The 26,617-nt window shown below is 36.5% G+C and overlaps 1 protein-coding gene across 2 annotated transcripts in view; it reads left to right on the top strand.

Moving 5' to 3' along the window:
* The first annotated feature begins 2,934 nt into the window (after positions 1-2,934).
* LOC140171320 (IQ motif and ubiquitin-like domain-containing protein) overlaps positions 2,935-26,617 on the top strand; it is a 43,746-nt gene continuing 20,063 nt past the window's right edge. The window contains exons 1-4 of one of the 2 annotated variants that reach the window (XM_072194556.1): positions 2,935-3,096; positions 23,937-24,651; positions 25,740-25,874; positions 26,341-26,508. In XM_072194556.1, the coding sequence (XP_072050657.1) occupies positions 23,961-24,651; positions 25,740-25,874; positions 26,341-26,508 (994 nt within the window). In that variant the 5' untranslated portion in view covers positions 2,935-3,096; positions 23,937-23,960. Of the gene's footprint in view, positions 3,097-23,930; positions 24,652-25,739; positions 25,875-26,340; positions 26,509-26,617 lie in introns of both variants that reach the window. The other variant, XM_072194555.1, reaches the window with a different exon arrangement.

Genomic DNA, 26,617 nt, shown 5'->3' on the forward strand with positions numbered 1-26,617 from the left:
AATAATTGATATGCGCACTTGGCACATGCTTTACATTATAAAATGAATCCTGCATCTATTTGTGTGCCCGGGGCTGCCCGAAATTGCTGTTGACCAGAATGTTCCAAAGTCGGGTATTATCTTTACATTTTGCGTAAAATAAATTGTATTTCATTTCATTTTCTGTTTTAAAACTGCTAGTCTAGCATACATTTAATCGGTAGGTTTTCACATAATTACATACTTTTAATAAAATTGTATAAATTAAACTGATAGCATTCTGACCATTACGTAGGGATTTTATAAAATATGTTTGTGTTCATAAAACTAGTCATGCACTGCGGTAATCAGAGGATGATTTAAGGAAGCCCCATCATGCACTGTAATATTTGGAAGTCAAGAAGACTTACATTGTCTGGTAAAATTCTTTTAATAAAAACTTTTGCTTTGTCTAAGTTCATTTTTTTAGCATCGGTAATTCATATTCCGGACTATGTTATTAATCAGATTGATAAAGTCATTTATAATTTCCTTTGGAATGGTGGTAAAGGTTTTATTAAGAAAACTGCTATTATTGGTGACATTGATGAAGGAGGATTGAAGATGGTGGATGTTAAATCAATTATTCGAGCACAAAAAATCAAGTGGGCAAATAAATATAACACTTCCCTATCAGGTTGGAAGATTCTTTTTGATGATTTTATCTCTCCTTTTGGTGGAAATTTGATTTTCTATTGTAATATTACTCCAAAACAAATTCAAAGTTGGAAAAAAGTGCCCATCTTCTATAAAGACATGCTAAAATCATACTTTAGCTTTATTAATCCGGATAATGTAAATCCCTTTCATCAATGTATTTGGAATAATCAGCACATCAGTATTAATAAAAGGCCATGTTATTATAAACATTTCTTTAACAGTGGTTTAAAATTAGTTAGTGATTTATTTTATACCAATGGAAGTATTATCCTTTGATATTTGGTGTGAGAGAGGATTCCACGCAAGTTTTTATGCAGTGGAGGAGTTTGGTTGATGCAGTTCCACTTCCTTGGAAACGAATTTTGAAGCAGGGTTTCGAAAGAGAAATGTGTAATCCAAAAGGCTTTTTTCTAATGAATAATGGTGTTGAAACTCCTATGAAGAACATGACATCTAAAATTATTTACCGTATTTTGATTCAAAGGATTCAAAACCCCAACATCGCAGAAAAGGTTCAGGGATGAATTAGATGTCAATGACGATGAATGGAAGGACATATACCTCATGCCTTTTAAGTCATCATACGATGTGAGAACAAGAATGTTTCAGTATAAAATCAATTTAAACTGTTTGATGACAAATAGTAGATTGTTTAAGATGAATATTGTGGATAGTGAAATTTGTACACATTGTAAAAATTTTCCTGAGACTTCTAGGCATCTTTTTTGGAATTGTAACCATGCTGTAAAGATGTGGGATGATTTTAAAGTATGGTATGGGGTAAATTTTCAAAAAAATGTTGAAAATTTGGATTATAGCAAAATTCTGTTTGGTGTTGGTTTTAAAGAGTCTGACAGGTTGATTAATTTATGTCTCATTTTGATGAAAAAAGTTATCTATGACAGCAGATTCAGGAACCAAACTCCTTCTATAATCTCCTTTAAGAACTTGATAAAATTTCATTATAATTTAGAAAAGCAGATTGCTAGGAGTAAAAATAACATGTCAAACTTTATAAACAAGTGGGGTGTCTTGGAAACCTTTTGTACCGAATAGTACATATTATATGTTAACATGTATAATGTAAACTATACCTTTTTGTATTTCATCAATATATTTACTTGATCAATGTAATGTAAAACAATTTCATGTGATGTATGGTTTTGTCTTTGTTGTATTATATGTATGTTTGTTTGTTTTCCTCTTTGAGCACAGGGAAATAAAAGCCCCGTTTGGGGCATGAAAGATAAAAAAAAATCATGCACTGTAAAAGTGTTATCACTAGAGTTTCAACTGCCACTTTACTTTTCAAATCCCATTGAACTCTGTGCAAAAGATGTTGTTTTAGAATTGCCCGTGTGTCATTATTACTTGGTCGATTTCAGATCTAAAGTGATGTATGCATGAAGGATAATTCACACCTACTGTAGATAACATAAAATGTGAAATCGACCAACCTTTAGAAGGTGTTTTTATTGTAAATATATCTGTCAAAATTCAAATTTCACCATGCACGTGTGTATGCAGTGGGCGGGCAGTGGTGTCATGTTCACTCGCACAGCTGTGCTAACCGCAAGACTTGCTGGGAAGTGCTTAAATCATCCTCTGTGCGGTAATATAACACAGCCCATTGTCAGGACTTAGTACACGACCTCGCACTGCTATTGATTTTTAAGCGGGAACTTTGATTTTAGACATGGTACACGTTGACCATCCGATGACTCAATTGTTCCACTTTCAACTGTACTGCTTTTGTTCAGTATCGCGGCAAGTATGATACTCACTTTGATGTAGTATTTGACCAGCTTCCATGTGTATTACTTCCATGGTTGTAAGCATGGCGTTTTATACATCCCATTCGGGATGTACTTCCCGCTTATACATCCCGTTCGGGATGTACATCCCGTTTTGGTATATATGCTCGTTTTGACGGATTTGCCGAACTGATCGTCGTTAGGGTTACAGTTTTGAGGTCAAAGGTGATTCTGTATTTTTGGCTGTTCTTTACAAAAGGTTTGATTGGCTGTTTGAAAAACATTATTTTGTTCACATAAAAACATTTTTTATGATAAAAAAAAAAAAAAATGTCATTATGAATATCATATGGCATTTTTATTTATTTGCTTTTGTTTTATTAAAATAAAAACGTATTTTTATCTAAATAATAACAAAAACACGTAAATTTTACCAGCCCATAAGTTCTGTTTTGACCAATGGTGGATAGTTTAACAACGCATGTCTGCTGCGTCGCGGTGCTAAGCAACTTTACGTCACCAAAACATTATTCAATGCAGGGTCATGTCGGAGAAAAATAAGGGAACGAAAATTACACAAACAAATTACCAGACCAATTTACTTTCAAAGTCGTCGACGCCAGTTCAACTACAGATTGTCAAGACAGCTTCCGTTTCGCTGAAGGTATATAGGTTGTGTTTTACCTAACATAAATGCACGTTAATATTTTTTTTGAGTGATAAATATTGTCATGATTGTCAATTCAATTTCATGCATGCACTTGCAACATAACTATAAGCTTACAATACATGCTGTGTCAGACACAGTGACAGTGCAGTGAGTGTCACTGTCAGTCGATCAGTGCATCATTGCATGAGTACTTAGTACTTGAAAATACTACTTGGTTTCTATTTCTCCAAAATGCTCAGATGAAAGTTTAACTGGAGGGAGAGAGTAGCCCTAGAACTCTGGCCAGGCATAGACTATATCCGTTTTTACTTCCACTAGGGCCAGAGGCACTTACATTGAAAAATTTGTTGGAGATGCTTGGACGATCCAGTACAAAAAATCTATGCTTGATCGAACCAATACAAATGTGTGTCAGGTCACTAATTAACATGATAAAACCCACTTGAGAACACACAATCGCCAGTCATTTCTAAAGACGCATTTATAGTTATACTCAATCGCTTTTGCAGAAATCTGAATCGCACGCATGATCAGTGTACTAAATCGCCGTCGTATTTGCCTGCTGAGCATGCGCATGAATCGCTGTTTTTCAAAAGCGACACGTAGGCCTATATTGACACCCTCTGTCGGTCAAGGATTCAGTCTGATGATGAGCAACCCATGGGTATAAACACAGCTTTACACAATGACTAATTTACATAGGCACAAAAGACCGTGTTCATGTACGTTACTCAGCCAAACATGGCAGAGTAGATCCCGGATGACGGTACATGTTCCTATCTCCTGAACGTTATACCTTTCCAACAAGGAAAGAGATACGAAAAGCGAACGTCTAGGAGAGAGTGTCACAACTGTGCACTTGTCTGACACTGACACTAAATGTCTGTGATGAATGCACTTGTTTCATGCTGAAATTGGGGATACACACAAGGATTCGTACCAATCAATTGGGGACATACGGTGAAATGGGGATATCCCCAATTCTCTAATGGTCATAATATGTTAAAATTTGATGTAAAAATGCATTTTTGAAAATCTGGGGTGATTTGAGGTACATACCCAGTTTGCATGGTTTTATCCCAATCTGCCACACACATGTGTGTAAGATGCTTTAACAATGCAGTTTACACACAGTTTAGGTGACATCCCCATATCAACAGACAAAAACCACACTGTTGTGACATCCCCGTTTGCACAGTCAAAAATCAAGCTGAGTGTGTCCCCATTTCCACAGAAAAAAATAACTGATGTGATCTCCCCATTTCCACTGACAAAATATAATAAGCCAACCCAATTTGATGTCCCCGTTTCCATGGACAAAAGTGAACCTAATGTGGCCAGCAGCTCATTTGTCTTGCGCATATTTTTCAACTTCAACATAAGTAACTTCCCAGCAAACACAAAACGTTTTCGACATCATTCGCAAAAGGATATAAAAGGTTGTCAGAAAAAGTTTAAATGTAATAAGGATATATTAAGAGTATAAAACGTTTTCATAACCTTAAAAACATTTTTGATAATCTACTGCTCAGCAAACAAAAAATGTTTTACAGAAAACGTTAAATGTCGGGTTAAGGGTATAAAAATGTTTTAATAACATTCAAAAACATTCTTGAAAACTTGATACAAAACATTCTAAACAGAATGTTATTTTGGGGTTGAAAAAATATTTTATGCGAAAAATGTTTGCCCAAAATATTTGCAATAACGTTTTAAAAACGTTTTCATGACCTTTATATAACCCGACATTTAAATGTTATTAAAAGGTTTTAAAAAAATCATTTTAAGAACATTTCTGTGTTTGCTGGGTTCAAATATTTTAACATAATGTTATTTAAGTATTGACAAAATATTTGGCAAAAATGTTTGCAAAAATAGTTTAAAATAACATTTTTGAAAACATTTAAAAAATATTGTTGTAGTGTGTTTTCATACAAAACGTTTTAAAACGTTATCATGACCTTTATATAACCCGAAATTTTAATGTTATTAAAACGTTTTTACCTAAACCAAAAGCCAAAATATAACTTTTGTGTTTGCGGAACTAAATTTTGCATGGTTATAACTAAGCTGAAATTGACAAGTATGTAGCCTACAGAAATTTGTCAACATTCTGGCTGCCAATCTTGATTTCTGGGGGATTGTTGTAACTCTGTCAGAAGCCAATTTATCATTACCATGATTACTTGTTGATATCTATTCAGAATTTCATATCAGCAATGTGGATATCAGAGTACTGTTTTGATTTCATGCTGTTTTCTTCATTAACAAGTTTATATTCCGGGTTTATATTATTTATAGGGGCCTAGATTTTCAATTTGTGATGTTCATACTCATAGTAAATCACATGCTAGGGTGTGAGTTCTATTCATTTGACAATGGTATCTAATAGGCCCTTCTACTGGTTTATGGCCACTGTATTATAAACAGTAAAACTAGAATGGTATGTATAATGGGTAGAGTAAAAATAATGGCACCGTGAGGTTGTTGTATGAAAAAGACCAGCACGGAAATTCATCCTTCAAAAACTGTGTTTTGTATATGGTGTCATAGCTGTCATGTAAAAATAATATGCCCAATTTTCTTCTCCATATGGTCAGGAGTGTTACATGCTAGCGTGAAAAGAGGTACTGTATTTAAAACATGCACTGTAAAAAATGTACAAGTTAAAAAGTTTTGCATGGGTTTTCATGGCATTTTCTGAAATGTTTGCTATTATTAAGTACCACATTCTTTCAAATTAGTCACTTAATAGTCTACTTATGAAAATATAAAGACTACATGGTGCGCAAACTAAATGCTCCAAAACTCACTTGTCGCAAGAACACTCTTTGTAATTTTGACCACTTTGTCACACTTTGGTGCCATTATTTCTGATTATACCCATAATTTATGTACACTTGTTTCATGCTGTAAATGGGGATACACACAAGGATCCGTACCAGTCAATTGGGGAAATATTAATTGGGGATATTCCCGTTGACCTTAACTTTGATGTTGATTTGGTTTTGTCAGGATAAGGCCTACTATGTTGACCTAGGCTACCTTAGCCTGGTCCTAGGCCTGCTGATTTGTAATTGTAGTACGTCATCCCCAGTTTGGTACTAACATTTCTTTTTGTACCAGTATAGGCCAATATCTATCATCTCATATAACACGGGACATCATTACTGGATAGGGAAAATTATTATTGTTAAAACAACATCTTTATAAATTCTTATGCTCATACAGCACACAAGGGAAAATGGGTGACAAACTTAACACTTTATTCACATCGATCAAGACCTTTGCACAATCCCTAAACTGGCATTTACCAATGTCCTGTTCCATTTTGCATGGTGTGTGAACTGTTGATTAAACCAGAGAAGATGAGAAAATACAGAAACTATAATTATGCCACTCCAATTCCAAATTGATACCTTGTACTGGAGTCTGTAGAGAAGAATCTTTTATGAGAACAGCTGCTGAAAATTGGGCCCAGGTTTCAATTGTGACATTCTGTTATCAAAAGAAGATCGAATGGGGATATCCTTATTTTTGCGGTATTATTTTTCCCCAATTGACTGGTAAGAATCCTTGTGTGTATCCCCAATTGCAGCATGAAATAAGTGTCTGTGAGAGCGACACTGTGCCACACCTTTGTGCCCAATTTGCGATACTTCCCCAGTTGACTGGTAAGAAACCTTTTGTGTATCCCCAATTTCAGCATGAAATAAGTGTCTGATTGCCATGCACATCCCCATGTAACAAAAAGAAATGAAGATATCCCTATTTCACGGTACTTCCCCAATTGAATCCTTGTATCTATCCTGAATGAAATAAGTGTCTGTGATTTTAACATTCTGCCACACCTTCATGTTATAAAAAAGAGGAATGGGGGTATATCCTTATTTTGCGGCATTTCCCCAATTGACTGGTAAGAATCCTTGTGTGTATCCCCAATTGCAGCATTTAGGAACTATAAGCATACACTTCACACTTTATTAAATGATAGGTGAAGAAACCCAGGTATTCGTAGGTAACATGATAGATTTAACAATATCTATATTGAGTTTAGAGGTTCAAATTTTGCTATTATGTTAATGAATGAATAATATGGTAATTATTGAATGAATCCGTATATGGGTAATACTATTGTCCAAGGGTACCGCTTATAAGGCAGTCTGCAGACTCCACATGTTACATATAATATTTTATGTATAATACTTTTCGTGACGTCAAAAAAGTATTACACGTCGAATGAGCAGTATGTATAGGGAAAATATATATTTTGTTATATTGGGTGTTGCTTAATTAATTCATAAGGAGTTGCTCAATTTCTAAGAGTGGTAAATTTAGTGAGTGTTCTTACACGCAATGATGAACACCTTTTGATGTCTTCTTGCATAATATTGTAACTGTACAGTAGGCTTATACTTCAATTACTAATTTTAAAACAAACAAACCAAAAAAAGAGGATAATTTACTACATTAATTTTATAGACATCCCACATAATAATACGGTAATAAAAATTGCTTTGATTTTATTCATGTTATCAATAAACATGAATAGTTTGGTACGGTATTTAGAGGCCTACGCTGGAATATAAAAAAAAGCCGGATGACACAAAACACTTCACAACACCACTCTACTTACGGGTAAAACAATAAATTAATAAGAGTTGCAGAACTGGTTACAACATAAACACGCTGGGTTATGAATTTGCAACACTTTGTGCATGTTGATATCGGTGATATTACATGTAATGTTGGAGTATGTTCTATTTATCATCCCAAAATAGGCCTACATTAAAACATGAATAATGTTAATCATATGCAATGCCTCTTATATGGGTACTAATGATCCCACAATTAATACAACTTTAATAAAACTATAATAAAATAATAATTTTAATACATATAATTAACAACCATAATAAAATTAATAGAACTACAATTAGTATAGTCCTACTACTAACCGCGTTGACCGTTTAAAAAGTATGACCCGTCTTTTTTTATTGTAATGTATACAAAAAGAAATTCCGCATAGAAAATATAAATATTTGGCAAAGACTAACGCCTATATATTTAATTATTAGGCCTCTATGGCTTTCCACAGAGTATACTTATCATCACTGCCCCTTTGTTTCTTTTTCGCAAGTCAAAGTGCTGCTAAGCGTGAAACGAGATTAAAATTGAAATATATTTCTGAGTTGAAATAAATTCAACTCTCGAAAATATTTTTGTAATGTGCTTTTCTGATTGGTTGATTGTCAAGAGGATTGCGGCACGCATAAGCGTCATGCTGTAATAATTCCCTTGCCGATATCTATTATAACACCGTCTTTTGAAATCCATACACCGTGTCATATGAAATAGGCTCGGACCATTCTTTATGCACGATACAGCATCTTATTTCTCGTCCATATATCCATATGTCAAAAAGTTTGGAAACTTACCAGAACGGCTTTATATCAGAACAATTTGAAATCTATTTGCATATTATTTCATATCAATGCAAGCATTGTTCTTTCCTGTCAAACATGACACCAAATTTGTGACCATAACTTGTTTCATTGTTGAGTAACTGTCTTTGAAAGACAAGGAGGTCTCAAACAAAATGTGCCAAATCTGTCATTGTCTGCGCCATTTGCATCAGTAAACATGAATAAGGAATGCCACATTGTTTCATTAAAAACGGTTTCAAAGTACTGCCAGTCTCACTTACCGGTCTTCTGAAGCCGTTCTTTTTCTTGTATGGCTACTTCTGGGTCTGTCTTTAACATCTCCGATCTGACGAAACTTGACTTTTAGCTTGGAGATCATACTGCAAGAAAATCCAAAAGTCGCCGTAACATGATTCTGAGGTATGCCAGCCTCAAGCTGACCAATAGCGCGAGCTTTATCCAGGTCTGGTAATTGAACCATGTTTGATTAGAACTTTCTTGCAAATGACCACTATGAAGAAGTGACCAGCAAGATAGGTTGACTTATGTTGATCTGTTTGAATCCACATGTACTAGAACTGCTAATCCCATCCTAGCACTTTTCATTCAACATGATGTACTGCAAACAACATTTCATACATTCTTTTATTCATGCATTAAACAACTCGTTCATTCATTCAGAGCAATAAGATGAGCGCAGATAATGGTCTATTTCGCACATTTTCTTTGAGACCTCTCTGTCTTTCAAAGAAAGTTACTCAGCCGTGGAATAAATTATCGTCACAAATGAGGTGTCATTGTTGACAGGAAAGAACAATGTTTTCGCTGGTATGAAACAATATGGAGATAGATTTCAAAATTGTCTGATATACAACCGTTTTTAAAGTTTCCAAACTTTTTGAGGAGTTAAGTAGATCCATTAAATAAGAATTTTGGAACAAATCGTTTTAATTTTCTGGGAATTTAATCCACAGATTTATTCACAATATTTCGACCCTTGGCCTTTATCAAGTGTGGGCTGCGATTCACGTACTTGAAAACAACCAAAGAAAAGATTGTTGCGTGAAGCGTGTGCGTGTGGCGACCGCGTGTTGTGCGTCTTGGCGTAAAGCGCTATATACCATAAACATGCAGGAAATACACAAAAAGCGAAAACAGATACGCAGATCGCAACTCCTGGACTACTGAGCGGCATGATGGATGAAATTAAGAGTCACATTTATTTATATTGAATACATTAAATTGTAGATTCATGCCGTTGGGTTACTTGGGTTTGAGTGTCCCAAGTTGGAAAATGATTTGTTGTTCCATCTATCTGAAACTTGAGTAAGTGCTGTCACTTCGACATCATCCAAGGTGTGGTCACTGGTAGTGAAGTGCTCCGAACTGGTCGGGAGATGTCACGCAGAACTGAAGGATATCGCGTCTGTGCTCTGTAAATCTGTCGGCCAACCTACGCTCTCTCTCCTCGATATATAGACAGGTGGGATGGCGTTTGCAACTAATGCAATGAATCACATGGGTTGAAATGCAACTGAATGTTTTCTTGATGTGATACACTCCTCTGGGTCCCGCTACGCTGTTGTTGTTCCTCAGATGGCGGCAGGTGTTGCATCTGCGTCGCTTGCAGGTTACCGTGCCGTGGTTGGCTACCGTCTCTTCATCTGTTTGTGGTAGTGAAGAGCGAACAAGGTGATCTTTAACGTTCTTGTAACGACGGTAGGACACAATGGGTTGTTCTTTGAAGATATCAGTGGTTGTAGGATGATCACTAATTATCTTCCAGTTGCGCATGATCACATTACTTACTGCAACAGTGGCTGGATGATATGCGAGTACAAGCAGGGGACATTGGTGATTGTCGGCACGCTCTTCAGTGCGAAGGCTCTCTTCTCTGGTGATGGTATGAACCCGCTGTAATGCCGCAGAGTTTACATTGTCGAGGTAACCACAAGACTTGAAGAACTGGATCATGTCCAAGGATTGCTTGCTGAAGTCGGCTTCACTGCTACATAGTCGTCTCAGGCGGAGAAGTTGTGAGAACGGTATGGAATTCTTACATGACTTGGGATGTGATGATGTGTAGGTCAAGTACGAATGGGAGTCAGTGCTCTTGTAGTGTACTGAAGTGCAGAGATGATTGCCATCGATGGTGATCATGATGTCTAGGAAACTGATCTGTTCGTTGGAGATTTCCCAGGTATATCTAAGCGCCGGGTGGAATTGATTGACAAATTCCATGAAGTGTAACAAATCTTCTTCTCTGCAGTTAGCTTCGCGATTATGTCATCAATGTATCTGAGAAAGTGATGAGGTTTTGGACCCTTATACTGTTGTAGAAACTGTTGTTCAATGAAACCCATGAAGATACAAGCATATACTGGTCCGAATCTGGTACCCATCTTTACGCCCTGGGTCTGAAGGTAAAACTGTCCATTGAATTCAAAGCAATTGAGATTCGAACAAGTTCAGCAAGTCGACAAATAGTGTCAGTTGATGGTTCTTTGATCTTCGTCTGTCAAGGAAATGACGTAAAGCTCGTAGTCACTTTCGTCATGTGGGATACTGGTGTACAAGGACTTCACATCCATAGTGAATAGTAGTGATTGATTTGCATTGAATCAGGGATGTGAGAGTAGACCCTGATTGAATGAAGTGAACATCGTTGAGAAGCCTAAGGGCATGTTGTGAGTCCTTGACATAATAATAGGCCTAGTGTATTTTCCAGCAAAAGGAATTTAATTATTGGAATTTGAGGGTCCATTTTTTTGGATTCGAGGGTCAGTTTCACACGGTTTCATAATGGACATGTCGGAATTAGTAAGAATATGTGCTTAAAAATAGGCATATTCTTGAAAATCTGAAATTTTGTTTATAAATATGGGTGCATTATAAACATTAATGAAGAAAATGCAAGCAAATGTGTGTATCTTATAACTGTTTTATAAGTTTATGAAATGAGATGTCATGGTGTAGGGAAAGCCAATGAAAAACACTACAGAGTACACAATGGTACAGGAATTCAGTTTCCTGGCACGGTGGATTAGATCTGGTGAATTTATTACTATAGTAGGCCTACTGGTAAAGTGCAGAATAAACATCCAAAAGCACCTTTTTAGCAGCATCAGTAGAAATTTATCTTTGATAGATTTTCGGATGACCTCGCTTGAATCTAGCAAACAATTAAGAGTCGGGATTATAGTGCGCTGTTTAATGTGATTCAACTCGGCGTGGAACCCATTTTTATATTATAATATTATAAATATTATAAATATTATAATGTAACATATGGAGTCACCAATTTTTGGTGAAAGCATTTCTTCTGCCATCAACATAATGAAATTAATAATAATTTGCATTTAGGCTTTGTTTGGGTTTTGTTGAGTTGAAATTACTGTAAGAATATTGTCCATTTTCTGATTGGTCTCTTGAAATAAAACTGAACAAAATTAACTTTCTGTTCAACAGAATAATACTGCATCTGCCATGCTATGGCTGGACCTACTCAAATGACCCGCCAAATGTACTGTGCGCTCCCATGTCCCACTCCAGACATAACTAGTCACATGGGAGATTACTTGTCCCACCTTGTACAGCTGGCTTGTACCTTGCAAATAATTTGTGTATTTAGCTTTCATGTATTTTGCTTTGTAAAGCGCTTGGTGAACTTGCTTTTGTTGTGAGGCGCTCAAAAATATATTTTATTATTATTATTATTATTATTCAGATAATGTATAATTTGATGCTTTAATGAAGAGCTGAAAGTGTATTTGCATCATTTTATTTAGAAATACATATTAGTGGTTAAAACATTTAAACAATTCCGTAGCAAGCTCCCTATTTGAAAAAAGGGTTAAAAATATGCCCTTAAAAGCATTTATGTTTCTCAAAAATGTATGCATGAAAAAATAAATCACCTACATGCTTCCAATCACACATTCTTTTCAGAACCACCACAGAGGATAAACCCACTTATGGAGTCCACCCGGTGTTGTCACCCACTATGAAGGCACTTGTATAATAGGGCCTACTCCTCAGTTTATACCAAACAAATACGACCTATATACCTATTGTACCCAACTAGATTTTCATTATTATGATATGTAAGCCTACTAATAGGTCTACTCTTTTCTAATAAAGAAAAGATATCCATTTGAATGAAATCAAAACCACTCATGCTTAATTTTCATAGAAGAACATCACTATATGTTAGTATAGGCTTACACAATGCCATAATAGACATTGCATTTGCCATTTTTAGAGCAAAACTCCGTCACTTAAAATGGACCAAATTGCCAATGTCAAAAAGGCATTTTAGACCCAAGTTATATAGCTATGCAGATTTATGTTTCTACTGTGAACAAATATACCTAAATTAAGCTGAGCAAAATGTAGCTGATGAGATTAATAAAAAGATCAATTAAGTCTTGATCACCATTAATCGAAACACGTTCTACGATAACTTTATATAGTTCCTCAAAAATAGAGAAACTTTAGTGTCTTTTTCCCCATGGAATAAATGGCCTTTTGGTTGGAATTTCTTCACAACCAGCCATATTACAATCTCTATATGCATGTTTTGCATGCAAAAACATAGCTTCTTTTTACCTAAAACTTCAATTAATTTGCATGAAGGTAAAATATATAGCTATACCAATCTTTTCTCTAAAAATATAGGTCTACTGATAACTGAACATTAGATTGCATAATCATCCCTTCACCAATAATTAAGAGCGGGGTTGGGAATTGGAAGGAAGACATTTTGACCAGCTGAGAGGGGAAGGGTGCAACCCATTTTTGGCAAGCCAAGAGGGGGGCAAGTGATTTTTGGCACACATTAAGGGCTCGGATAGCGACATTTTCACATATTTTTTGTGGGACCTGAGAGCACATCATACATATTGAATTGCATTTTGAATACAAGGAATGTTCTTCTGATATCAAATAATGTAGATTTTTTGAAATTTGCGATATAATGATTAAAAATTGATATTTTTGAAATTTAACAGTCATCAAAGTAAATTGAATAAATCTAATGATAATTTTGTACTTAAAGTGTAAGTAGCTGGGATGAAAAGTCGTTCATCATATGAAAATTTTTACATTTCGTCTTTTTGGAAAAAAAAAAATGTATATCTTCAATATGAAAGGTTAGAATTTTTAAATGATCATTGGCTTTTCATCCCAGCTACATACACTTTACATATCATTAGATTTAAAGTTTACTCCGTGGACTGTTAATATCAAAAATGAAAAAAATAGTAATATTTTATAATTTGCCATAAAATTTGTATCATATCGCAAATTTCAAAGAATACTTATTCGGTATGTCTGATGTGCTCTCAGGTCCCACAAAAAATACTGTGCAAACGTTGTTATCCGGTTCCTTAATGGGGCCCCTTTTTAAATAAAATGCTTAAAAAGCAGTATGCTTAAAATATGCAAATTTTCCTGTTTGTTGCACTCACAATATAGACCATTTAAGGGATGGGGTATGAATGTTTGGACAGTATTTATTGTGGGACATTAGAGCACACCAGACATATCGAATTGCATTCTGAATACAAAGAATGTCCTTCTGATATCATTTTTTGAAATTCGCAGTAAAAATTGATATTTTTGATATTTAACAGTACTCGAAGTAAACTTTATAAATCTGATGATAATTATGTACTTAAAGTGTATGTAGGTAGGATGAAAAGCCGACGATCAGTTAGGTCTTTTGGGGAAAAAATCCATATCTTCAATATGAAAGGTCAAAATTTTCAATTGATTGTCGGCTTTTCCTCCCAGCTACATACACTTTAAGAATATATCATTAGATTTATAAAATTTACTTCGAGGACTGTTATATATCAAAATGTGAAAAATATCAAATTTTAATAATTTGTCATAAAATTTGTATTATATCGTGAATTTCAAAAAATTAAAATTATTTGATATCATTATTATTATGGATATGTCTGATCATCCTGATGTGCTCTCATGTCCCACAAAAAATACTGTCAAAACGCTCATTCCAGATCCCTTAAGGTTTACACATTTAGGTCCCAAAAATTTAGCATGGGAGGGGGAGGGGCAAGATTTTTGGCAGGCCGAGAGGGGTTGGGAAGTGATTTTTGGCATATCTAATGATATGTACTTAAAGTGTATGTAGCTGGGATAAAAAGTGTATGTAGCTATTGAAGATATGGATTTTTTCCCAAAAACACCACAAAAAATAAAAATTAGGTGTTTTTGGGAAAAATCCATATCTTCAATACTGAAAGGTCAAACATTTCATTTGATTGTCAGCTTTTCATCCCAGCTACATACACTTTAAGTACACATCATTAGATTTATATTTAAAATGAACTTGGTGGTTGATTAAACATTGTTGTTTACAACATTGTTTCATGAAGGCAAGCCAAGCAGGCTAGGCCAACCTACGCTCATCAGATCAGAACATCAGAACATAATGCAATGAGTGTAGGATGGCCTGGTTGAGCAATTTACTATGTGGATGATTTACCTGGATTGCTTGGATTTATCATTAGATTTAGAAAGTTTACTTCGAGGACTCATTTGCCCCCTCTGGGCCTGCCAAAAATCACTTCCCAACCCCTCTCGGCCTGCCAAAAAATCTTGCCAATTATATCACAAATTTCAAAAAATCAAAATTATTTGATATCATCAGGACATTCCTCGTATTCAGAATTCAATTCGATATGTCTGATGCATGATGTGCTCTCATGTCCCACAAAAAATACTGTCCAAATGACAAACGTTCATACCAGAGCCCTTACCCCAGTTTCAGACCAATTTTAATCTCATGTTTTGGTTATTTTTTGTAATACAATTGCACATTTTTGTTTGAGTACTTTACTTTGTGATGAGAATTTCCAATGCAAGAGGCATTTTTCTGATGGGAATTCCCAAACAATAGGTATTTACATAAATGGAATTCCGAGCAATAGGCATTATAGCCATTCAATCTAGGCATTTTCGTGATGGGAATTCCCATGCAATATTGAGAGGAAAAGGAGTGGGAAATGGGGGGGGGGGTGTGGATAATCTGAAATAGCACATTTTCAGCATGAAGTAAGTGCCTGTGATAGCGACACTGCCACACCTTTGTGCCCAATGTTTATATTCCCATTTCGCAGTACTTCCGCAATTGACTGGTAAGAATCCTTGTGTGAATCCCCAATTGCAGCATGAAATAAGTGTCTGTGAGAGCGACACTCTGCCACACCTTAATGCCCAATGAATATATTCCCATTTCGCGGTGAGAGCGACACTCTGCCACACCTTTGTGTCCAATTCGATTCCCCAATTGACTGGTAAGAATCCTTGTGTGTATCCCCAATGGCAGCATGAAATAAGTGTCTGTGAGAGCGACACTCTGCCACACCTTAATGCTCAATGAATATATTCCCATTTCGCGGTACTTCCCCAATTGACTGGGAAGAATCCTTGTGTGTATCCCCAATTGCAGCATGAAATAAGTGTCTGTGATAGCGACACTGCCACACCTTAATGCCCAATTCACATTTCGCGGTACTTCCCCAATTGACTGGTAAGAACCCTGCCACTGTGACACTGCCACACCTAAATGCCCAATGAATATATTCACATTTAGCATGTACTTCCCCAATTGACTGGTAAGAACCCTTGTGTGTATCCCCAATTGCAGCATGAAATAAGTGTCTGTGAGAGCGACACTCTGCCACACCTTTGTGTTCAATTCGATTCCCCAATTGACTGGTAAGAATCCTTGTGTGTATCCCCAATTTCAGCATGAAATAAGTGTCTGATTGTTATATTCTGCCACATCCCCATGTAAACAAAAGAGAAATATGAAGATATCCTTATTTCATGGGTTCTTCCCCAATTGACTAGTAAGAATCCTTGTATGTATCCCCAATTTCAGCATGAAATAAGTGTCTGTAATTGGTCGTATGTCATGAATATTAAATAAAAATGACATAAACGTCACCAATATGTACTGCAGTAAGCATAACTTTTATTCCTTACATTTTTAAAGTGCACAGACGTATATATTTTTGGAAAACTTATTACAAGGATGTTAGATACGGCAAAAAGAGATCCAATATTCAGGGCGGGTAAAATTCCTATAGGGTGTAACATTAAAAAAAATACATATTTTGAAATTTTGATATACCTGAGTCATCTTTTTCTCCCAAAATGTACAAGTCAAAACAGATGTTGATTAAAAAAAATATGACAATGGCCCACAAACAAATCATAAACGGGACGACTGGTGGTGTTCTGTGTTGATCATACAGGGTGGTCAAATTCGACTGTATTTTTGATGCAAAAAATTAATTTGAAGATCAATTAACTTCTTTATTTAAGTAGCAGTCCTATATTTCATCACTGAAAATGTAAATTAGAAAGAGAAATACATGAGTCGTGAGTTTCTGCCCATAGTTATACTCAAATATTAAGTATACAGGGTGATCAACATATTATACAGGGTGATTATGTTTGACTCATTATTGTCTGTCCAATTAACTTAGACACCCAGTTTTTGTTACTTATTTGAAAAAATATTAACTTTTAAAGAAAGTCATGAAAGAAAAGTTTTAACATTCGCTGAGACCTAACGGGATTTTTGTGTTTCCAAAGCATTGAGTGAGAGTTTACCAGAAATTCTATTGAAATTGGAAGGTTTTTCTCAACACTTTAAAAATAATCCGGTAGAAGTTGGGTACCATTATTTTGGAAGGTCTCATTATACAGATTTGTAGGTATGGTGATTTTGGATAGTGAATGGATGAATAGTAAATTAATTATACTTCTCACCAAAAACATTTTATAAAAATGAAGAATATAATTCAGTTCATAAAATGCAGACAGTGTTTCTAATTGGCATATTTATTCTTAGTGTATTAGTGATCCCAGCTGTCCCTCAACCAATTACAACAATTCGGCGCGGTATTTGAATCTTCTTCTGTGCATGCTTTTGGCTTGGCCCAATTCTAAGAAAATACCAATTGCACTATAAATGTTCTGATGTTATTGGTGAGGAGTATAATTCACAATACACTCCAGCCACATAGTAACTTGCTCTATCATTTGTTATAATGCACCAACTGTGACATCTTTTGAGTTAAGCGCTCCACAGACTCCGAGTATTGTACGTACAATATTGTATGCAACATATCTATGTTATTTTATCTATTGCCATTCTATTTCCAGTAATGTTTAAGTTCTAACGAATGTTTGATGACGAAAAATCGATAATATGTTACATGTAATATCTAGTAGAAATATATTATCGATTTTACGTCATCAAACATTCGTTAGAACTTAAACATTACTGGAAATAGAATGGCAATAGATTAAACAACGTAGATATGTTGCATACAATATTGTACGTACAATAAAAAGTCTGAATACTGCTTTATAGAGGTTGTGCATGGAATTATTGATTGGCTCCAAACACAGGATTTGAACCGGTGTCCTTCACCGAAATCATGGCACAGTGCAGTCCATTCAATCAAATATTGTCATCAACCTATTTGATCGTAGTGTATTTGTTATGTGTGTGAGACGACCTCTCATGGTAGATTGCAAACATGCTTTTGTTGAATGCATTTGAGTAGACCGCCATTATTGTGAATTAGTAAAAGGATCAAAGAAAAAGGGTGGAATCACTGATCAATATGCATGATTACAATGTTCAAACACCCCTTACTGTAAATAGATTATCCCATCAAAAGTTTCAAGTCATTAGGAATATTCGGCTGGACCCAGATATCTTGCTGTAAATCGGTCAAAATTGAATAAAAGTAGACAAGGAAGAATATTTTTTCACCGCTTTACTAATAATTTCTGTTAGGTCTGACCGTGTTTAGCAACTTTTCTTTCATGACTTTTTTCCAAAGTGAAAACTTTTCGAAATATATCCTAAAAACCGGGTGTCTAAGTTATTTGGACAGACAATAGTACGAAATTCATCAAAATTAAACAGGTTTAATGTAGTAAGTGTAGTCATGGAATACAAACTTCATTTTCTTCTATGTAATTAAATGGCCCTTTGTACATTCTGTTAAGTACATATATTATTTGTCATCTCTATGCAAAATGGTACTATACAGGGTGACTTTAAATATGGTATATTATTAGGCGGATATTGAGCACATATTGTCTTCATGGTCTTGAACCCAAAGTACAAATTTATTGTTTTCATGTATCATATCTATTCCAACATAAAGAACACAACCTGTTGGAATAACCACATTTGAATCATGCTTAGCTTGTTTGTATACATCCTTTCCTTCAATTCCCTACACTTGTACAGGGTGTCCCAAAAAAGAGGCCCCACATTGCGCCTCTTTTTCTCCTATTTCTGAAAAGTTGATCAAATATATTTTGGTATGTAAAGAAACCTACAATCGTTAGCTTTAATAAACCAAAACAATTATTTCAATCGGCTCATAACTTTTGCAGATATGTCCTTTTAAAGAAATGTATCCGTTTTTCACTCTGTCCACGGAGGAGGTTTGGCTACTTCAAAGATTGAAAAGTGCATATACCATGCATGAATATAAACCATTCCTCGATGATAACAACTTTATTTAAGGGAATGGGCTTTACCGGTGGGCTTATGGGTTATGGATTTTGTTAAGTGTCATTAATTTGGGCGAAATTGATGTGGGATGGGACTTCTTTTGCTATACTTGCAATTACTTATGTTTTTCGTTTCTTGCTTTCTTTTTATTGACAACATAAGTCATTTCTCTTTTTGGAATAAAAGGTACCCCTGAAAAGGGCTGTTTAGTTTGTCTTTGGTTCTTTTGAAGTGAGTTTACTGTGCTGCTCTGCCCTCTACCTGGTTGCCTCCGTTATGAATACAGGTTTCAGCCCTAGTTCTCATTGCATTAATTGCGTTATGCACCATCCTTAAGGCCTTGTGCGCCGGATACTTGCGAATGCAGCAGTAATCTGGGGTTGCGAAGATGTTTGAAGCTAGCTGGTGATCCTCGCTTATAGTGAATGCTTTCCCAAGACTAATGCTATTATCTATCCATGTCATTAACTGTGCGTTTCGTTTAAATCTTTGATGTAGCCAAACCTCATCCGTGGACAGAGTGAGAAACAGGTACATTTCTTAAAGAGGGCATATCTTCAAAAATTGTGAGCCGATTGAAAGAATTGTTTTGGTTTAATTAAAGCTAACGATTTAGGGTTTCTTTACATACCAAAATATATTTGATCAACGTTTCAGAAATAGGAGAAAAAGAGGGCGCAATGTGGGGCCTCTTTGTTTTGGGACACCCTGTAGTTCAAATGCAACACTAATGCAATACTAGTCCAAATGGGCTGGAAATGGTTTTATTTTTAGAGCAGACCTCTAGCAATAAATTGATACCAAATACTTTGAACACAGTCAAGTACTTTAAGAATAAACTTGAATGAAACTTGACAAAAAATGGCTCCCCCATTTTAGCGCACCCAGTTCATGGCATACGACCAATTGCAACATTCTGCCACACCCCATGTAATCAAAAGAGAATTGGAGATATCCCTACTTCCCCAATTGACTCCTGTGGGAATCCTGCCATGTTGAAGGGAAATGTGGCAAATATTGCACAAGAATAATTTTTCCAGATCTGAAAGAACCCCAGGACTGGGAGAATTAAAACATACAATGTACTTTCAGGGTTCCTAAAGTAGCTAAAATTGGCTTTAAACATTTATATACACACCCTTCCAGAACTTGAGAGGGGTTGTTCACATTTTATATGAACGCACTCCGTTTTCCCCTCTTTCATGTTAAAAACTCATTTGGGTGTGTATTGGTGTGTGTCCACAGTTCCAATGTCCCCAGTTAATATGTTAAATACCCATACACACTTCCAGAACTTTACATTTAAAATGGGGATATTCTATATCCCCATATTTCATGTTAAAAATCTCATTGAGTGTGTATTGGTGTGTGTCCACAGTTCCAATGTAAAAAATCACTAGGACAAGGAATTTGACATTTGTAATTCCCACTACAGATTGTTGATAAGTAGGGTATACCTACACATAAGCAATAAAAATTTCAAGCATAATGTCATGCAATAGGTTGTCCCCAATTTCCTACATCTCTACCCATGTCCCCATTTTCAGGGTTATGTGGGTAGGGGTGTACATGTGTGTGTGTGATTTAAATACTGCACTGGTAACTTAAAAGGGCATTTCGTGATCCACAGCCTCATCCCCCCACTTTTCTCAAAAAAAGTTGAGATTTTTATATCACTGGAAACCTCTGGCTACATGTTTATGTACAAAATATTTCTTGCAGATTAATTCGTTTAGCAAAAGCAAAGATATCGTGAAATTTGAATTTCGTTCTGGTGCACCAGAACGAAATCTGTATCTGTATCTGTCTTGTCACGTACAATCACCATCTCTGGTTGTCGCACACGTTGGGGGTCATGTGCAAGTCGCGTTAAATATTAAAGTGGGCCTTTGAAGTCAGCGTCTTGATGTCGATGGTTTCTAGATTGGTCTTGAAGGTCTTGACGTCGGGTGCGGTGCGTAGGTTCTGGTCGAGTTGGTTCCATTCGCGAATAGTCTTTGGATAAAGCGAGTGCCTATAACAGTCTTTGTTTGTGGTGATTATGTTGTAAGATAAGGCCCCGATTGCCTGGTCCTGGGTTGACTGGATGAATTTGTATCACGAAGATGACATTTGATGTTACTTGGTATGTACCCGTGAGTTTCTTTGTAGATGGTCGTCAAGCGTAATTTGGTCCTACGGTCCTGAAGAGGTTCCCACTCTAAATCAGCAAGAATTTTAGTGATACTGGACTCCCTGCTGTAGTCGCCAACAGTAAACCTGGCAGCTCTTTTTTGGATTCTTTCTAACTTATCCCCATCTGATTTGTGCTGTGGATCCCAGATCCCGGAGCAGTACTCTAACTTGGGTCTTATCAGGGACTTGTAGGCAATAGACTTAGTGCTGTTGTTGCAGTAATATATGTTTCTCTTCAGCAAGCCCAGCATTTTATTAGCCTTGGTAACAGTTTGATTGATGTGAGTAGACCATTTCAAATCATTGCTAAGTTCAACGCCGAGGTATGCGGGTGATGTTTCACCTCCTCGAGGATATGGTGACCCATCTTGTAATTCTTGGTAACTGGATTCCTCTTGTGAGTGACTCTCATACTGAAGCACTTGGAAGAATTAAAAGACATCTGCCAGTCTCTCTCCCACTTGACTAAAGCATCAAGATCTTCTTGGAGTTTCTCGAATCCTCGGTGGATTGTATTCTGTTGTAGAGAATACAATCGTCCATAAAAATCTGACCTTTGAGTGAACTTTTGACGGCAAATCATTAATGTATGCCAAAAACAGTAGGGGTCCCAAGACTGTACCTTGGGGACCCCGACGTAACACTAGCTCTGGTGGACGAAACTCCTTCCAAAACCACCTGCTGGTGACGACAAGTAAGGAAAGACTCAAGCCACTTCAATGTGTTGTTTCTGATTCCCATATTACAACGTATTGTCTATCATGGAGCAGTGTAATACACATATGCATAACTCGCAAACGCAATATCGGAATGAAGTGAAATTTTGGGAATATGCTTTTTTCGTGGATATGTACTGAAAACATGCATGGGCCAGGCCTCCAAAAACTGTGGGAACAGTGTTCCCAGAAAGTACTTGAGGTCGCAGGAAAAAAAATTTGAAAAAAAATTTATTTATTTATTTATTAAAAAAAAAAAAAAATCAAAGTTTTCGGCGACTTTGGAGAACCACTCGACCTATTATGACATTTCAGGATCATTCACAGTTAATTTGAAAAAAAGGAAAAAAAAATCAGAAAAAAATTATGAAAAAATTACAGTTTGTTATCCTGTATGCAAACCATTAATTAGGGGTTCATTCATAAACAGCGATCATGCCCGAAATGAATGAATGAACCCCGTTCATACATACCCAACATTCTTAGCAATTCAATACAGATGAAAATAATAAGGGTTTACAAGTTTAAATAACATTTCCATACCGTTTTCCTTCATAAATTGGAAGAAAATGAGTAGGCCTACTTGCAGGAAGCAGCTCGGTTCATGAGGTCAACGGCCGGGAGTCAACGCGTTATCTTTTGCGCTCCGCGTGAGATGGGCGCTGGTGACATGCGCGATGTCACGCAACACTAGCAAATCGTGGATTGTGTTAATTGGGTTCCAATGCTGCGTGACGCAGCTTGTTTATGCCCTGCGTACTGGTCATAAACGGAATTTATGACCAGCAAAAAAGGGCCCAAATCCAATCAGAAACGTCGTTATATCGTGAGTATGTATGAACTAATGTTTACCTCTTCATCTATCACATATTATACCCGCATGCGAAGCATGGACGGGTATATTGCCATCCTGTGGTTTCTTATACCCGCATGCAATAGCATGCAGGGTATCTTCCCATCCTGTGGTTTCTTCTCCTTCTCCATCTCCTTCTTCTCCATCAAACACATCATTCTGTCAAGGCTAGCGCTAAAACTACAAAGGCCCTGGGGCCCATATGTGGTACACTTATGGGCCCTACCCCGTAGAAGTGCCTTTTGCCCATCTTGGCCCCAGAGGTCAAAGGTCACGGGCCTCAGGGGCCCAAATGTGAAAATACAAATCACTCCATTTCTCATCAAATAAAGCAGCCTCAGGGCCCTGAGTTGGATCACACACTAGGGGTACTCTATATTTACAAATATACAAGAGCCCCATATGTTATATATTATGGGCCCCAGGGGCCCAAATGTTAAAATATGGTGCAACAGATTGACAAGCCTAGCTCTAAAAGTACAAGATCACTAGGGCTCATATGTGGCATATGTATGGGCCCTAAGTTGTAGATGTCATATGGGCATGAAACTTGGTAGGTACAGTCAACATTTAGAGCCAAATTTTTGGATGGTCATTTCGGGGTCAACCAGGGGTCATCTAAGGTCAAATTAATAAAATTGGTTGTATGGGCATGAAACTTGGTGGGTACAGTCAACATTTAGAGCCAAATTTGTGGCATGTCATTTTGGGGTCATCCAGGGTCACCCAAGGGTCATCTGAGGTCAAATTACTAAGGATTTGTACACATTTAAATCGCCCCATGGTGGAGGCACCCCATTCGACGCCTTGCATCGAAAACCGTGACGTTTCTAGTTATTTTAGCAAAATGATTTTTTTCATCATAAAAACACCAACAAAAAATAACATTTTTTTAAAAGTGGTACCTCTGTAGCCTATTCCCTGATACCTCGCGTTTGCTAAAATGATTGTGCCCCAAGCCAGCGCTCCAATTGGATAGTAAAATTAGCCAGCACTCAACTTGGGCTAGCTACAACCCTTAACATGTCATACATGCATAATAGAATCCTGTTTTTTTTTGTGTTTTTTTTTCACATTAGTTACAGACTTGAGACAGTAATAGAGAAAACATGGCGGATGAGGAAGCTAAGAGCCCTCCCCAAGAAGAGAAAAACCAACTCCAAACAGAGACTGAAAATCAACAATCTGCAGAAACAGCAGCTGAAAATCAGCAGTCTGCAGAGACAGCAGCTGAACCCAATACAGATGGGACTGCAGCTGAAGGAGGAGGAGGTAAAGAAGGGCCCGAAGGTGAGGTAGTTGGTACAGGCACTGAAAGTGGTGACAACAAAGAAATGGGAACTGAACAAGAGACAAAAGATGCAAGTCCATCAAATGATGCTGAGAAAGCACCTGAATCAGAACAGCAGACTGCTGAAGGTGATCAGCAAACAGGTAAAGAATCAGCATCTAAACCCATGGAGGAGGAACAGGTGCAAGATACAGCAGCTGTTGATGATGGAAAAGAGGTAACAAAGGATGAGGAGAAGATTATTGGCAATGTGCAAGTAGGCGAAGAGGAGAATGGTGACAAGCCAGATCAAGAGATGAAAGAGGTGGATGAATCGGATGCAACAGCAGCAAAGGCTGCCACGGATGATAACCAGGGAGAAGAACCAATGGTAACAGATGGAGAGGTAGCTAATGTCACGACAACAGCAGAAAATGCCATGGTAACCGATGAGACTGGTGAGAAACATGAGGTGGATCCGCATGCATCTTCACCACAACCAGTGTTGCCTGCCAATGCTACAGCTACAGGTGAGTTGACAGGTTTTTGGTTTGATATTTTAATCTACAAGTTTTAAGACCTGATAGAACATCCCTCCGATGAAAAGTGTCCCAAAGTGTATGTTTGCAAAATATATGATGTAAGCAGTCAAATCCAAGTTTTAATTTTAACACAAGGACCGAAGATACTTGCTCCTACAGGTAAATTAAGTATTTCTTTGCCAAGATCGAAAACTATGAACACTAGTTGTTCCGTGATAAACACACACGTACATAGTGTGGTACAGAAGAAACATCCATACACGCACCTTACATTGCGTACAAGCTTAGTACGCTACATGGACGCAACGCGCATGTTCCAGTTTGACCAAGAAGTACTTAATTTACCTGTGCCAGCTTGAGTTGCCATCCCTTTAAGGGAACAAACCAAAAGTTCTATGATGTCCTGTAAATGTTAGAAGAGGGGGAAGGAGGTAAAAATGTATTATATTTTTTAAAAACTAGTTAACATATTCGTGAAAGTTTATCTTTCAGGTTGAAATTTTTTTTATTTCACACTTACATTTCGGAGAGGGAGGAGTTGGTCAGCCTCCTAATGCAGTTTCTTTTATATACTATTGGTTTGTTCCCTAAGGAGCCTAGCTAGTCAAACAAATTGAACACTTCAATTCACATGCATCCATTGGATGTAAGCAGTGTCCGAAATAAGGAAAATATGGAGGTTGTCCCGAGAACAACTAAAGCATAAATTCTGCTTGTCCTCAAAATATTTTGGTTGTCCCTAAAATGGGTCATATTTAAGAGGTAAAATATAGTGGTTGTCCAGAGGATAAGTACATATCTCAATATGGTTGTCCCCAGTGATTTTTGGACAAGAGGACAAGAGGATAAGTGCTTATTTCGAACACTGGATGTAAGAATGGATGATGATTTGAAAAAAAATGTTGTGTTAATAATAAACTAAATTATTTCATGTTCAAAATTAAAGTGAAATTTCTAAAAATAATTCTTCGATGAGTATTTCAAATTGTCAACTTGCATAAATAATTTGATACAATAGAGGTACCAATATATACTCGCATTATTAAACAACCTGTCTTTTTTTCCCCTATTAACAGTTAAGTTTGTGTTGATGCCAAGTGGTCATGTTAGCACTATGGCCTGTGCTCTCAGTCAAACCGTGCACAACCTAAGGGACCACTTTGCAGGAGAACTGAGGATGCCTGCTGATAAACTCGTCTTTATGTTTGATGGTAAGTATCACAACTATTTCTTCAAAAGTCTTTAACTGAAGAAAAGCTTTGAACAAATATTACATTTTGAACTTTCGTAACACAATTTCTGAAGATTTAGATTTTTTGGTTTAAAGGAGCACTTGGTGATCCGCATCCTGAATCATTTGATATTTTGGAAATTAGCTTTAGTGGATATTTATTGAAAAACATACCCTAAAAAGAGGATGCTAAAATCACGAAATGCCCCTTTAAGAAACACAGTACTGCAAGTGTAAATGAATAAAATTTGGGCTATAAGTTTGAACGAGAAAAAAAAAAAAAAATAGTTTGGGTAGAAAACAAAAAGTTGTAGACTCATGTGAGACAAAGGCAAGCTCTTTTGTTTGTCCATGTTTGCAAACAATAATGACTTCTAACCAAATCAGGCAAAAACAAAAATTCAGACATAATTTTAATATACCATAATAAATGTTTTCTTTGACAGGTTCAAGCATCAAGGATGATATGTCATTGTTGGATCTTGGGGTTGGCCCCAATGGAGCCGTCCAATTAGAGATCTCCTCAGCTGATCCTATCAGCGCCCCCATCAAACCACCCAAGCCTAAACCAGAGTATGTCATGCCTGATGTCATCACTGTCAGAGTGGAAAGAGGTAAGGAAAGACATTCAATACAAAACTATACTGTGCACAAAAAGTTTCTGTACAATTTGAAATAAGCCATAAGGCACTAAAACTAAATTACAAAATAAAGTGATCGATA

The sequence above is a fragment of the Amphiura filiformis genome, chromosome 15 (assembly GCF_039555335.1).
Source record: "Amphiura filiformis chromosome 15, Afil_fr2py, whole genome shotgun sequence".
In the NCBI taxonomy this organism is placed as follows: domain Eukaryota; kingdom Metazoa; phylum Echinodermata; class Ophiuroidea; order Amphilepidida; family Amphiuridae; genus Amphiura; species Amphiura filiformis.